At 37.9% G+C, this 15,140-nt stretch overlaps 1 protein-coding gene across 1 annotated transcript in view; it reads right to left on the bottom strand.

The window, feature by feature from the left end:
- Positions 1 to 669: 669 nt before the first annotated feature.
- The window catches only part of LOC127849908 (hillarin-like), a 39,964-nt gene continuing 25,493 nt past the window's right edge, over positions 670 to 15,140 (bottom strand). The window contains exons 4-11 of the mRNA XM_052382661.1: positions 7,099 to 7,203; positions 6,558 to 6,678; positions 5,703 to 5,847; positions 4,819 to 4,954; positions 4,358 to 4,525; positions 3,888 to 3,970; positions 2,720 to 2,863; positions 670 to 2,226 (exon numbers count right to left, since the gene is read on the bottom strand). Of these exons, the coding sequence (XP_052238621.1) occupies positions 855 to 2,226; positions 2,720 to 2,863; positions 3,888 to 3,970; positions 4,358 to 4,525; positions 4,819 to 4,954; positions 5,703 to 5,847; positions 6,558 to 6,678; positions 7,099 to 7,203 (2,274 nt within the window). The 3' untranslated portion in view covers positions 670 to 854. The remainder of the gene's footprint in view (positions 2,227 to 2,719; positions 2,864 to 3,887; positions 3,971 to 4,357; positions 4,526 to 4,818; positions 4,955 to 5,702; positions 5,848 to 6,557; positions 6,679 to 7,098; positions 7,204 to 15,140) is intronic.

Below are 15,140 nucleotides of genomic sequence, written 5' to 3'. Positions count from 1 at the left end.
CGTTAGCGATGTCGTCATTCAAGATAGGTGGTTTATAGTAGTCACCCTTCACGAATCCGGATTGGAATGGTGTGAGAATGTTATTGTCAAGCATCACTTGTGATGTAACAGATTAAGCACACTGTTAAATAATGTCGATTAATTAATTGGAAACTTTGATCCAGGTGTCAGCGAATTTATGTATTTTTTTGTCATTTAAAATCGGCACATTGTATGTATAAAAGTCCTCACGTTGGAAGTCCTTAATTTGTACGAACTTTTCCAGTGTGTGATATATGAAAATTAAGGTCCTCGTGTTGTATGTAGTTGTCCAGTGTGTGTAAAAAATGCAAATGAACGTCCTCGCTGTGATGTCCTCATAAATATAGGTCAGCAAGAGAGGTCTTCGAAGTGTTTTCTGTGGTAACTACTGTGTGTATCATAATTTTGAATATAAAATATTTTTTTCTACCAATATCTGCGTTTTCAGTGATTTTGCAATAAAGAAAGGACAGCGTTGTTATGATGTCCTCAAAAACCATGTTAAAGTACAGGTCCCCGGAATGGTACCTATACAAGCATGTGTGTGTGTGTGTGTGTGTGTATGCGTGTGTGCGCTTGTGTGCGTGTGTGTCTGTGTGCGTGTGTGTGGATTTGTGCGTGCACACATAAAACAAAAATGTATTTATATGACTGGGTTCGAAAATGTTTATTGTTCTTATTCATAACATTACTTTATTATATAATATGAAATGCACATGTAACATCATAGACGGTTACAACCGACCAGATGGCTTGTCCAAATATCACCACTGTAAGTATATACATTTCAGCAAAAATGCATGACTGGCTTTAAATACAATAGGAGCATCGAATCACTTTACTTGAAACTCTATCAAGGGTGAGAACCGCGAACGATCCTTGTCAAGTTTTGCGTAAAGTTTTGCTTTGCCGGCAGAGTTACCGGTCGTGACGGAGCCTTCCCAAATGCTGTCGTGGAGTTCTTTGAAATGAAACCAAACATCACCGATTAAAAGTGCTACATCATTCGCGAGTGGCGCGCGCACCCTGAAAGTCACGTGACGATCCATCGGAATGTCTCCCGTCAGTGGCTCGAGTAGCGTACCTTGGAGCCAGCGGTGACAGGCCCTCGGCAGTGGGCGCTTGTCTTTCCCCGGCTGACGACACTCCACCAAGTACCGGAACAAGCAGTCGTAAGACGCTGTGCCTTCCGCGGTGATTTCTTCACTCTCGCCTAAAATGGTGAACACATACTTGCCCTGAAGAGGGCATCTTATTTGATAAGTCAAAGACCTTGTATCGCGATGTTTCACGAACACGAAACGCTGAAAGTCCTCATTGTCATGCTCCCATGGACCGTAATACTTGTAGGTATAACTTAGTTTAACATCCCGGTCCTCAAGCTTAAAAGTACACATGACGTCTTCGTGACTGCAGTTTATCAGCGGATCGAGATGTGTTTCTGGTACCACCCCACAGCGCTGCATTAATGGGGTAGGGCCGAAGAAAGGCACTTTGGGAAATGGGCTTTTGATAACGTCCCGGTTTTCGACGCATTTTATTCTGAAGGCACACGCGCTCTGAAGAGATTCCGAATTCCAATCGTCCTTGGCGTAAATCGTGAAGAAGTAACGACCCGCTTTTGGGGGCGCGATAGTGAAAATGGCATTATGACCGACAATTCTCAACATAACCCTCCCCTCAAGTCGAGAGGGGTTGAGCGTCTTGTCCTTTGCCTCAAATGTGTACCCGAATCCAAGAAGACTAGGTATCTTTAACTGCAGCACGACAATCCCGTCCTGCGTGTACTGAATACAGTCGTAGTGTACCGTAAAACGTAGACCGTACGTGAAAAACGGTGACTTCACAATCGGCAGGGTAATAAACTCTGTCAGAGTTATTGGACATTCCAGAAGCTGCCATTTAGGATCGTCCGGGTAATGCTGATAAATGTGATCCTCAGGATCTGTAACGAAGTAAAACTCGTCGCATTTATAGTAGAATTGCATTTTTCCGTCGGTGCTGACGCCGTCCGCGTCGTCGTCAGTGTACTGAGGACCCTTCACGTGGCGAGCGCCCCAGTTGCAGTTGATGAAGCACCAGGAGCCGGCTATGTTGACGGCCGTCCAGGAGTTCCGGAACTTGTTCCCCTCGATGCGCATGCCCGGTCGATACCCTGCTCCCTTGGAGTAGCCTTGGATCACCTCGCAATGTAAGCCAGCATAGCTGAAACATAAATATCTAACATTAGCATTTATACGTTCCCTACGTCAAATAATATTTACACAAACGCAACGGCATACAGAAACAAAGCCAACACGAGTTTTATAGTAGCCAGCTCTTATAGTTTCGAGGAGCTGTCACATTTGTGAAGCATATATTACGGTAATTGAGATCACCGGCCAACAAGAATGCATAAGTCTAAACACACTGCTTCACCATTTTTTATCGACACTCAATTTTGAAAAAGCAGTCTCTTACTTCGAATTGTCGTAAGCTTGAGGCATAATCAAAACTATTTAACCGAAGGATTTTAAAACTCTAATGACGAATCTTATTTCTAACTATTAAAAGTCTGAATTTAACACGCCTTGTCATTGGTTCATATTATTAATCTAAATGATACACGCCTTCCCATCGCTCAATAAAATATGTGAAGACTAAGTTTCAGTTTGAAAACATAAGTTGGGCTACGAGGGCTGCACAGGTGGTGTATTACCTGCATAGCCGCTTAAAGAGGTCGTGGTAACTCTCGGTGCCCATCTGTATCCCCCTGAGCAGACCCATGGGCGACTCCGGGTTCACGCCTTCCTCGATCACCAACTTGTTCAGATCCTTCACCGTGATCCAACGAAATATCGCCCTTCAAACAGACAAAATGAGAGTAATTACAGCCCCAGTCAACAAACTGCTTATACATGGTATTTTGTATGAAAGGTGAAGGTCGATAGAAACATTTTTCTGTTTAATACATTGGAATTTATTTTCCTAGTGCGAGTTTATGTTACTGATGTTCGCAATGGCCAGCACGTTTATCAGCATAGCTTAGTAAGAACAACAACATATAGTATAAATAATAAAGGATTCATTGTTTGACAAATACGAATGCACCGGAAGGGCTAAAGTAGGTTATAATTTGACAAATACGAATGCACCGGAAGGGCTAAAGTAGGTTATAATTTGACAAATACGAATGCACCGGAAGGGCTAAAGTAGGTTATAAATTGACAAATACGAATGCACCGGAAGGGCTAAAGTAGGTTATAATTTGACAAATACGAATGCACCGGAAGGGCTAAAGTAGGTTATAATTTGACAAATACGAATGCACCGGAAGGGCTAAAGTAGGTAATAATTTGACAAATACGAATGCACCGGAAGGGCTAAAGTAGGTTATAATTTGACAAATACGAATGCACCGGAAGGGCTAAAGTAGGTTATAATTTGACAAATACGAATGCACCGGAAGGGCTAAAGTAGGTTATAATTTGACAAATACGAATGCACCGGAAGGGCTAAAGTAGGTTATAATTTGACAAATCATTGCAATTAAGCTTCAAGTGTGCCTTTCATGTTCAACGCTATGAAATTATTTGCATAGCGCCATGTTTTAATTCATCCACCACCTTTCACCCTGCTATATATCAGCAAGTGAGTAAAACAATAAAGAGAACGAAGTAGATGCCATGGTTGTTATGATAATAATAATGAACAGTAATGGAACACAATTACGATTGTAAAAAGCAAACCGGAGATGATAATGATTACGCTTGTTTAGTAAAATCTGCTGTAAATTTATTTGACTCCTTTGAGCGGATTTCAGTGCCAAACGCCGCAATAAGATCATTGGTTGGCAGAGTTATCTAAACTTAAAAAAGGGCTCCTACCTGGCCTTCTCGAGGTCGGTCTCGCAGTTCACAATTAGGTTTCGTACAAGGTCCGTGAAGGACAAGTAGTCAGACTTGACCACCTGCAACATAACACATCAAATCGTGAACTTAAACCATAATCTTGCATAATAGTACATCAGAAAAGAAAGCTGATACGTTTTTCTGAATTTAACCTTCAGTCGTATTATAATTATTGTAGCTCACGGCACTTTTGAAACTACACATGAAGGTACTTCGTTACTAGATGGAACGGTTTGCATTTAAGATACTGTATTTGAATACAAATGCATAAGTACGTTATGGAGAAATTCTAGAATGAATAATCAACAACATATTGGCAAAACGATTGTTATGGCACATTCATCGCGTTATCTACCAGTTCAACCTTAAAGTAATAAGTTGTACTTTAAAAGATAATATAATCGGAAAGCTTCGAACATGACGTTATGTGTGGTCAAAATACAAACATTAAACACGTGTCCGTCTACTCGCTCGAACTCCTTCGGACTCTTGAACATCTGGTTGCGCTTCAACTCCGGTGGGCACACGTCTGGCGGCTGTGACCTGTCCGTGACCTTTCGCTCCAGTTCCCTGGCGTCAATGTCATCATCCATCTCGATGCTCTCGTCGAGGTTCTGTGCGATACAGTTAACATAATTAATATAACAGTACAAGTAATGTGTCATTAACAACGTCATGATGGGGAATAATGCAAACAAGTTTCAAGCGTTGGGAGTTCTCAGCTGTGAAGTACAATGCATGTAATATAACAATAAACATGTGATTACGTACCCGGCTTGAGCATATTGTATATAGGTAAAACTCCAACCTCAAGGATTTGTAAAAGGCTAAATATCTTTTACTTGAGCTTATTATTTTGTTTATAAGTGCTATGATTTTGAGTCTATTATCTCCCTTGAATACTCACCTCGCCTAGCGAGAGGCGCTTTGCGATCATTCCAAGCATCTCCTGACTGTGCTTCTCTATGAGGCGCGAGACGCTTTCTTTGGCGTCCGCGTTCAGCCGATCCATCATCTGCCGGATACGCTCCTCTTTCTTTCGTCTGGAAATGACAAGGGGAATACAAGAAGTTCTAAGCATCAACAGGTTTGAATGGTTGTTCAAGTGGTATGAAATATTTCTTTGCAAAATTGTAAGGCAATTGCTAAAAATTGGTTCTTTAACTGCTTCAAGTGTAACTCTTACTCATAATGTCTGACTTTTACAAATATGGATTTATATTCTTTTATAAATAAACGCAGTTGGTTACATAATCAAGTAGATAAAAGGCGAATTTTTGGCTAAACGACCTAAGACGAACAGATAGGCGGGGCGATCTACTAGAATGTAAGTCTTCTGAAAACCTTTCAAACAACCCATTGCAAACAAGTAACGATTCTTTAATCAGGTGCGTCCATCTTTGCACCGGACACTCAATCGCAACTGGCTAAAGAGTCGGTATTTTTCCTACAAGAGCTTATTAACGTTGCATGTTTGATGTTTATTATCTACACTTATACACACAACACACTACCGCTCGATTGCTAATTGCCGGCTCAGGTACTATTCAAAAATTGCCGGCTCAGGTAGTATTTAAAAACAACGGGCACTCTTAACTACATGTATATAACAAAGTACCCGGGATACGAAAAATAAAATAAAAAGTACCCTGGAGTATGGCCGTGTGCCTTGATGCATATTTGTCATACTAGGGTTACATTGTTGTTTACTTAAAGGTAAACAGGGTACTTGTGCCGGCGTCAACTTTTTGAGCGTAAGTTGTGTTGTGTGGTTGAGTATCGATGATAAACAATAAACATGCCCCTACCTGTACATGGTCCTCGAGCTTGCGGGTCTCTGCCTCAAGTGTGGCCGGGTCCTTGTGACGCTTGAGGTGCTCGTACCCGTCTACCATCTCCTGAACGGACTGCTCCTTCTCCATTTCCAACTCGCGCTCTACAACAAAAACACGAGCATTTGAGCCTCGTTCTGGTAAAACTGGGCTTAATGCATATGCATAATGTCGTCCAATAGTAGCCTGTGCAGTCCGCAAAGGCTTATCAGGTACGAGACTTTCAGCATATACTTGTTTTTGTTAGTAAAGAAATCAATGAAACAACAAAAAACATAACAGGGGAAAGTGCCGTCTCTGATTAGTTTGTCGGACTGCAGTCTAATCTGGGATGACACTTTCCAGAACGAAGCTCATTTGAAAAAATGTTGGCCTTTGACTACTATTATGAAAAATGTGAAAGTATCGTGATTGCGCGAGCATTATGCAAGTTGTGTTTGATATGCAGAAGTTGCGATTGAGATAGTGGATTTAAGTTTTGTTGTACCAGCAACAACGATAGCAAGTTCGCACACAGCATTATTGTTTTATAATACATAAGACATGCATCAAGACTGAGACTTCGCTTTGTGAGTACAGCGCGGTCAGTCACTTGATTAAATGACCAAACACACATATTTGAAGCTAGATACCTGTGCTAGTTAGAATTGAATACATTAACTTAAAGCTGAAAAGTTTTTATTCAAAACAAGAAATCTGACCATGCCAAGAATCTATTTAATTCTGCTAAAGTGAGGCTCAGAGTTATGGAGCTTGGTCAGTGACATCACACAATGACTACGAATTTAAGAAACAGTGACATGAACATACGTACCGATGTGGGACAGTTTCTTCTCTTTGTCGCGCTTCAAGGTGGCGTATAACTCGTCCTCCTCGCGCTTCTGTTCCGTTTCTAGGGCCGACTGAGCCGCAAACACGCCCGACTTTTCGTAATCCTGAAGCAACAACGCATTTTATAGAATAAAACCCGTTGTGTACCATTAATTTTCACACAGCAAACGCAATCAAGGCATTACAGCTTTTTCTTGGGGTACGTTGTTCATACCCCGTCTCTCCATGTACGTAAGATGTTTATTCAAAATTTAAAGACGCGATCAAGGTTTCAAATCTAGCAAAAGCCATCAACATGCACATACACTATCAACTAAACTCTTTGATCGGCCTTGATACATCTATTATAAGCTATTTAGTAGACCGGAGAAGATTACCAATACTCTACTAATTGATACATCTGCACAGACATCTTTCAACTTGGCAATTCGTAATGCTACTTAACACGCGCGATCTCTAAAAAGCAGAACCCAGTACAAATGGATCGCGATTTTTGAGGGTACAACGCTAGTTAGGTCTCAAACCTGGTAAGTCCCAAGCGAGGTGCGAGACTTCTTGACCCGTGGGTTTGGCGAGTCTAGCACGCCCCCTTCATACTGCCAGCCGGGGTTGAAGACGCTACCTCGATACTGGAATAAATTTTCATAAGCATATAATATCAATAATGTAAGTGTTTTCCTTTAGGTATCGTTTAACAGTTTTCGGTGTAATTCGTTCATCGTTTTTACCCTCAATAGTAAACATACAGTGTGTGCAAATTGCATGGTTTTATGAAAATCAATCAATAGCAGAACTTAAATATATCATTTATTATAACAATTTTAAATTCGGATTTTATGTAAGATATGCAAACCAAGACCAAGCGAGAGTTCGTTCCGTTGCTAAGTAACCATAATGAGCAAAACTGACGAAGAAGAGCAGTAACCTGATCTCGACAAGTTTCATCCAGCTAGATTAAAGTACCTTCAACGGTTTATTTATGAAAGTTATCCACATGTTAGTTTTCAATAATTTATGTACCAATAGCAAAAATATTTTGTCTTGCAAAAAAGCGCACACTTTAACGTTCATATTCACCATATTGCACTTTTAAACATACCGTGTTTTGATCCCAAAGCTTAATTTATTTTGTGTGTTATCACATAATTCGTATTTTAGTTTTAACTTATTTCTTTAACTATGCCATCCAAAATGTTTCTCCAACACCAAACAAAACGAAAATACCCCCTTATGGCCATCCAGCCACATTCTAAATTTCACCAATCTATAATTTACATACTTTTTGAGTTATCGCATGATTCGTATTTTTCGGACGTGCAAACGAAATGGCGGACAAAGCGTGAAATAGCGTGCACCCATTGTCGCAAGATCCAGATTTTTGTGAACGCTTATTTCTCATGGTAATTGTACAAGAAAGCACAATCTTTTTCTGACGAAAAAATGACGTACAATTTTCCCATATGTATCTTTATCCACAAAGTGAGTTTCATAAACCTGAACTTGTTTAGTAATCGAAGGACCTATAGTTTTCGACGGAGGGATAAAACATATTCGTATCAGACACTATTTAGAGCGCAATCGCCATGAATTAATATTCCTTCCCCGTAAATTAAGTTGGATTATACCGACATAACTACCATGCAGACACAGCAATTCTGTTTACTTGATTATATATCCGTAGGCGAAAAACAGTGTCTGCCCAGTTTAAGTACACTACCATTAAGCAATGTAATTGAGTAATACGTTATTGTGATCAGTATTACCTAATTTTTACCCCGCACGGAGGGCCAGGAAAGGGGGGGGGGATAAGGCAAGTCACTTGTTCGGTCGCTATGTTCGCATTTAGGTTTATAACGCAAACTTCTTATACATTTCTCAAGCGATAACATTGAAATTTGAAAATATGTCAACACAACACAGGCGGTATTAGTCACGTTATTGACAAAGATCTAGTGAAACAATTTGCTCTCTCATAAAAATTACATTTAATGCATTTGATAGATTCCAGTTGAAAAGTTAACACGCAAAATGAAATATTGATATTGAAATACATATAGGATCTTGCATGAGTGGTCGTTTTGTATTGAATTTATTTAACAAGTCATCTAAATAAAGATAAAAACAAGGCTTGCCGAGTTTTTATCTTTATTTAAATGACGAGTTTAATAAATTCAATACAAAATGATCACGAATCTAAAATTCTATTTATAACATGACCAACAAATTTTCTTTTTATTTTATGCTCTTTTCACCGTTTATTCATATTGTAAAAGAGTTTTACGTAAGAAATTCGCTGGAATAATGACCTCATTTCGTCAAAAAATGACGTCATTTCACAGTTATATAACTAACTAGTGTAATAACACCCGTGTAATAAACAAAATTGAGCATTACGTTATGTCACTCCTGGAGCGTATGTCATGTTATAAACTGTATTACACCCTTAACAAATGTGAAATATTTATTAGAGAGTAACCAAATTAATTGAAACAAATAATAAGAAGAAAAGCAATCCTCTTTAAATGAATATTTAGTTGATACGTCATTATATTAATGACTCACTATTAAAATGAGCATATTTTCATATATAACTTTAAAGGGAAACAACTGTCACAAACCGGAAAACAGTTGTGTGTATTGAAGGACACTAAAAATAGATAACAACTCATATAAATGGTTAACAAAAACAAATAAAAATTGGCAAAAAATGACATTTTTTTTCACTTAGGAGTCCTACGAGTGATAATAGATATCGGTACCAAACACAAAAGATAGCGAAAATTACACGTACATTCGTTAAACTAATTAAATTATACAAAATCAAGCCTTTACTATGTTAGGGCATATGCTATGGATATACACCTGTTGAAATATTTTATTACAGCTATATAAATTATTGCAAAGCAATGGCTATTGTAACTTATAGACAGTCAGGACTTCTCTTAATCTTTACATTGAACATGTAAATATTAAGTATAAGGCCTGACTGTCTATCAATGGGCGACTCGGTTGTTTAGATGACCGAATGTGGCCGTAAGCCACAAAACAAACAAAAAAAAACTGTTAATCACACTTTAAAGCGGCCATCCACACACTATATCATTGTCAATTGTATTGACTCAATAATATTGACATAATATTTTTTGCCCTTTAAGCGGCCCATCCACACACAATATAATTGTCAATTTGATTGACTCCATTTTATCTATTCATAATATATAATATATCTATTCATACGACACACGAACACCATGTTAGTGTTCACGTGTCGTATGAATATATATATCGTTGCGGGAAATTAAAATGGAATTAAATATGCACAACAATAATAAAAACGAGCATTCTGTATCTACGAACATCTGTTTTACCAGACCACATATGGCGTTGAAATTTCGGCAATTGCCATGAGGAACAAACACTTGTTACTGGTTAAGTTTATTTTACAAACAAGTGTATGCAATTTTCGTTGATTTTGAGTAGTAATGTGAAGGCCGCCTACAATTATGTGGCTATACGCGATTCCTGGCGTAGCCATGCGATATACGACGATGAACGATAACCGTAACGGGTATTTTAAAGCTAAAAGGGGCTTAATTCTGCTTACTCACATGCTACAGTTATAGGTTTTGGAATATAATCACCATAATTGTTTAAAAAAAAATCAGGCATTGATTGCACAATAAACAAAATTGTTGGCGCTAAATCGTGATCGTATGTAAGCATCTTCAAGCACACGTGTTTCAAATCATTAATGCTGCAGGTACTTTATCACGCTGTATCCAAGATATAAAACATTCGAAAACTTTAAATGAGTCGCAGATGTTGGCTTTGGTATAAAGAAATCACAATGCTTACAAATACACCATATTAGTGTTTCTCTTTTCATTTCTCTCAACCTTTCTTTTTAATGTGTTAATTGCTATTCAGAAACGATGTTGTAATGGAAACGACTACGCCATGCATGTATTTAATTGTATACGTACTAGTATTGGATTCTTTTCGAATGAGCTGCTTTTATTTTTGATTGCGTTATCGTCATTACAAATACAACCATATTGGTTCAACGATCGTATTCTCTCGATGAGTAAACTGTTTATCTGATAGAGGTTAACATGTGTGCATGTGTACATAAATGCTGTGATACATTATCAGCTTTACAGTATACAAGGGGGGGGGGGGGGGGGCATACGTTTACCGGAACCTTCTAAATATAGCAGGCAACACAGACACATAAAATTAGAATAAATTGATGGAACATAACTGTTTTTCACATCGTTGTTCACAGCGGTTTAAATACAAATAGAGAATTACCATTAAAATATAATGAGATGTTATAAACCATTTTTAAGAGAAAGACTTGAATATATTATGCGATTTTAACAACACACACACTGTGACAATGCAACAATGTAAACATGGGTTATTGGACATTAACCGCATATTTAAAGGATCTTTTCACGCTTTGGTAAATTGACAAAATTGAAAAAAGTTGTTTCAGATTCGCAAATTTTCGTTTTAGTTATGATATTTGTGAGAAAACAGTAATACTGAACATTTACCATGGTCTAATATAGCCATTATATGCATCTTTTGACGATTTTAAAACCTAAAAATTATAAAGCGTTGCAACGCGAAACGATTGAATAATTTGGAGAGTTCTGTTTTTGTCGTTAAATTTTGTGAAACTACGAAGATTGCTTATATAAGGTATAAAATACGTAAAGTATGTGTACTTGGCGGAATAGCTCAGTAGGCTAAAGCGTTTTTACTTCAGGACTCTGGCAGGACTCCAGGGGTCACTGGATTCGAAACCTGATCCGGGCAATGTTCTTTTCCTTTTTTTAATTTTATTCTTGATTTTTACTGGAGCTTTTACGATCCAATGTTTACATTTATCGATATAAAGCATTTAATGAATAAGTTAAAAAAATGCCAAAATCTGTGAAAAGGCCCCTTTAAGAGGAAAATGAACGATATACAATCAGCCTTAGAAGGAATTGTGGTGCCGTAAAGATCCACAGTGCGCCTTGACGGCTTTGGCTATGGCAAGCGGTTCGATGCATAATCCCATAAAACTAGGTTTCTCATGAACCTAGGTTAATGAGAACCTAGGTTCTCAGAATGAGAACCTAGAATGAGAACCTAAGTTTTCAAATGAGAACCTATGTTCTTGTGAAAACCTAGGATACCAAACGAGAACTTAAGTTCTCAGAATGAGAACCGAAGTTCTATGTGTCTATGAGAACCTAGGTTCTCATGAAAAACCTAATTTCTCATGAGAACCTACGTTCTCAAGCGTAAACTAAGGTTTTCAAATGAGACCTGGGTTCTCATGAGAAACCTGGTTTCTTGGGATTTCATAAACCTAGTTTCTCATGAGAACCTAGGTTCTCATGAGAAACCTGGTTTCTTGGAATTTAATAAACCTAGTTTCTCATGAGAACCTAGGTTCTCATAAGAAACCAAGTTTCTTGGGATTATGCGTCGAACCGCTTGCCATAATTAACCTCCAGTTGTCTCCCATTGCTTGGTACACGCTGGCGGCATATCTGTAAAACTATAAGAAATAGGCGTGAAACCGTGAATGTTACTCCCCAAGAACATTTTTGAACAATGTTCAGACAATGCTCAGTAATATTCTACGACTTGTAGGAAACTTCTTGGGGAATGAAATTAGTAAAGTAATCGGTCGACATTGGTCTGAACACGTTAATAAAAAATTAAACTGTTTTTGAAATACATCTTTAATTGTAAATATTGTTTTGAGACTAAAAATTGAAACAAATTCAGATCGTTACATAATACATTGTTACAGCATTAAATGAGTTTCAGATATTCAGTTCCCTTGTTCGGGCCTCAAACGACTGTACGGAACAGTTTTCTATTTTAAGTATGTCTTTGATAAAGTAAGCAATAATTATGGTATAAATAAAAGTTTTATCCCTATTGATAATGTGTAATAATGTATTATTCAATCGTAAGATATCGGCAACACTGCAAGAAAAACTTATGCACTAAAGACTTTGCAAACATATTTCAATAACTTGAGATATCTGCAAAAAGAAAGTTCTTAACGGCGTGTTTTCATTCTGTCCAGCCCGTGTGTAATCATATGTGAACCCCATTGATCCTTCGCCCTGAATAATATGTGTCCCGTATTCCAAACGAGCAAGTTTACGCAATTCTGAAAACCTAGGTTCTCTGAAAACCTAGGTTCTCTGAAAACCTAGGTTCTCAGAGAACATGTTCTCGTTAGAACCTAGGTTTCATGAGAACATAGGTACTCATAATGAGACCCTAGGTTCTCATGAGAACCTAGGTTCTCTGAAAACCTACTAGGTTCTCAGAAAACCTAGGTTCTCAGAGAACCCATGGTTCCCAAATGAAAACCACGGATATGGCAAGCAGTTCGACGCATAATCCCAAGAAACTAGGTTTTTCATGAGAACCTAGGTTCTCGAGAACCTAAGTTCTCAGAATGAGAATCTAAGTTCTCATGAGAACCTAGGTTTTCAAATGAGAACCTAGGTTCTCACGAGAACCTAGGTTTTTAAATCAGAACCTAGGTTCTCATGAAACCTAGGTTCTCATTTGAAAACTTTGGTTCTTGAAGCCATGTGCAATCTTCAAGCGAGAACCTAGGTTCTCATTCTGAGAACCTAGGTTCTCATGAGAAACATAGTTTCGTGGGATTATGCGTCCAACCGCTTGCCATATTTTGCTATCAAATGTAGCGGCAAGCTACGACAACCCAGATTTTTTTCTCACATTTCTTGATCAAAAATAACTTGCTAACATTTACGCGGCCACCCGTTGTTTTGCGAAAATAGCATTAACATTTTTATAAAATCAAGAGCTATCATTTAGTAAATGTTGATGTATATTCTAAGCCCCAAATTCGATATAATATAAAACTGCTCTAGCACTAACAGGTTAGAACAGAAATACAATGGTGGTTAAATTATCAAAAATTTAAACTGTGTAAACTAGTTTTCCATATAAAAAAGGCACAGGCTGTTAAAGCAAAAGCAAGTTAACCCTCTTTCATGAGTTTCTATATTTTCACCGCAGCAGTCACATAAGTAAGAGTAAGATAATTTGCATCGAAGAAGATATTTATTGGTCGCGATAATTCGATTTAGGTATTTAAACTGAAAGTTTCTAAGTGTGATGGCGATTGCTGTTTTGTAAGACATGATAAAAAAAATCCAATATAATTCATGCTCGTGGTATATATTTTGCCATTTTATTTGGACTTTGGATGGAACGTTAATGATGTTGGTTATTTGTGTTCTGTATAATAGTTTTTTACGGGTTTTGTTTTGTTTTTTTTTCGAGGAATTGGGTTCTAACGTTTTGTGTGATGTTTGTGTTTATAATATATGTTATATGTGCTGGAATACTTTTAATTAGCGTGTTATACATTATGGTTTTCATACAAGTATCATATATTATCAAAGGAATCAAAATCGTTTATCCGGTAATCAATAAGTTGATCGACATATTAAACATAGAGCTGTCTCCATAGGATGACATATGCCCCCGAAAAAAGCTTAGATAGAAGTTATGAGCATTTTTCGAAACTTAAACGCATATTTCGAAACCTAAACGCGGACCCTAAGTTCAAGGTCATGGTCAAAGGGGTCAAAATTTGTATGCGTATGGAAAGGCCTTGTCCATATATATATATGCAAACCAAATATGAAGGTTACATCTGAACGACATAAAAGTTATATTGTCCATATATATATGCAAACCAAATATGAAGGTTACATCTGAAGCGACATAGAAGTTATGAGCATTTTTCGAAACATGAACGCAAAGTGTGACAGACAGAAAGACGGACAGACAGACAGGCGGACATTGCGATCACAATATTGACCTTCTTCGGGGGCATAAAAAGAGCTGTTATTTGCAATTATGTTTTTATTATTCCATAAAATTGTTTTACTATTGCTTTTTTTTCTATCATATTTGTGACTTGACTCCATGCTGATAGTATATTAGATATAAACATATTGGTGTTTGCTATATCGAGTATTAGAGACTAATGATACAATAAACAAGAGCATCGCATAACGGGTGCCACGCTCGGCTGCGGGTGCAGTTTTGAATAAATGAAAGCTTGTAAGAATAATTTTATTAAGGTCACAGTGACCTTGACCTTTGACCTAATGACCCAAAAAATGGGTGTGGCATGTAGAACTCATCAAGGTGGAGCTACATATGAAGTTCCAACGTTGTAGGTTGAAGCACTTTGATTTTACAGTAAATGTTCAACATCAAAATGTTATAGGTTTAGCACGAAGCGGACGGCGGACATCGGACTGCGGACGACACGACGAGCTGACTATGACAATACCTCGGGTTTTCTCCGAAAACAGCCGAGCTAAAAATTAAAGAGCCACCATATTCGGCTAGTAATTTTGACAAAACAATGTCCATTTACTCTTATTTGACCCAACTGGATTTGATTGAACGACGCACGACGGACAAAAGAAGAATACAAAAGCTCACCATGAGCACATTGTGTTCTGACAGTTCAGGTGTGCCAAACATATAGACA

Source organism: Dreissena polymorpha, chromosome 1, assembly GCF_020536995.1.
Source record: "Dreissena polymorpha isolate Duluth1 chromosome 1, UMN_Dpol_1.0, whole genome shotgun sequence".
NCBI classification, from domain to species: domain Eukaryota; kingdom Metazoa; phylum Mollusca; class Bivalvia; order Myida; family Dreissenidae; genus Dreissena; species Dreissena polymorpha.
This window is presented reverse-complemented; position numbering and strand designations above follow the sequence as displayed.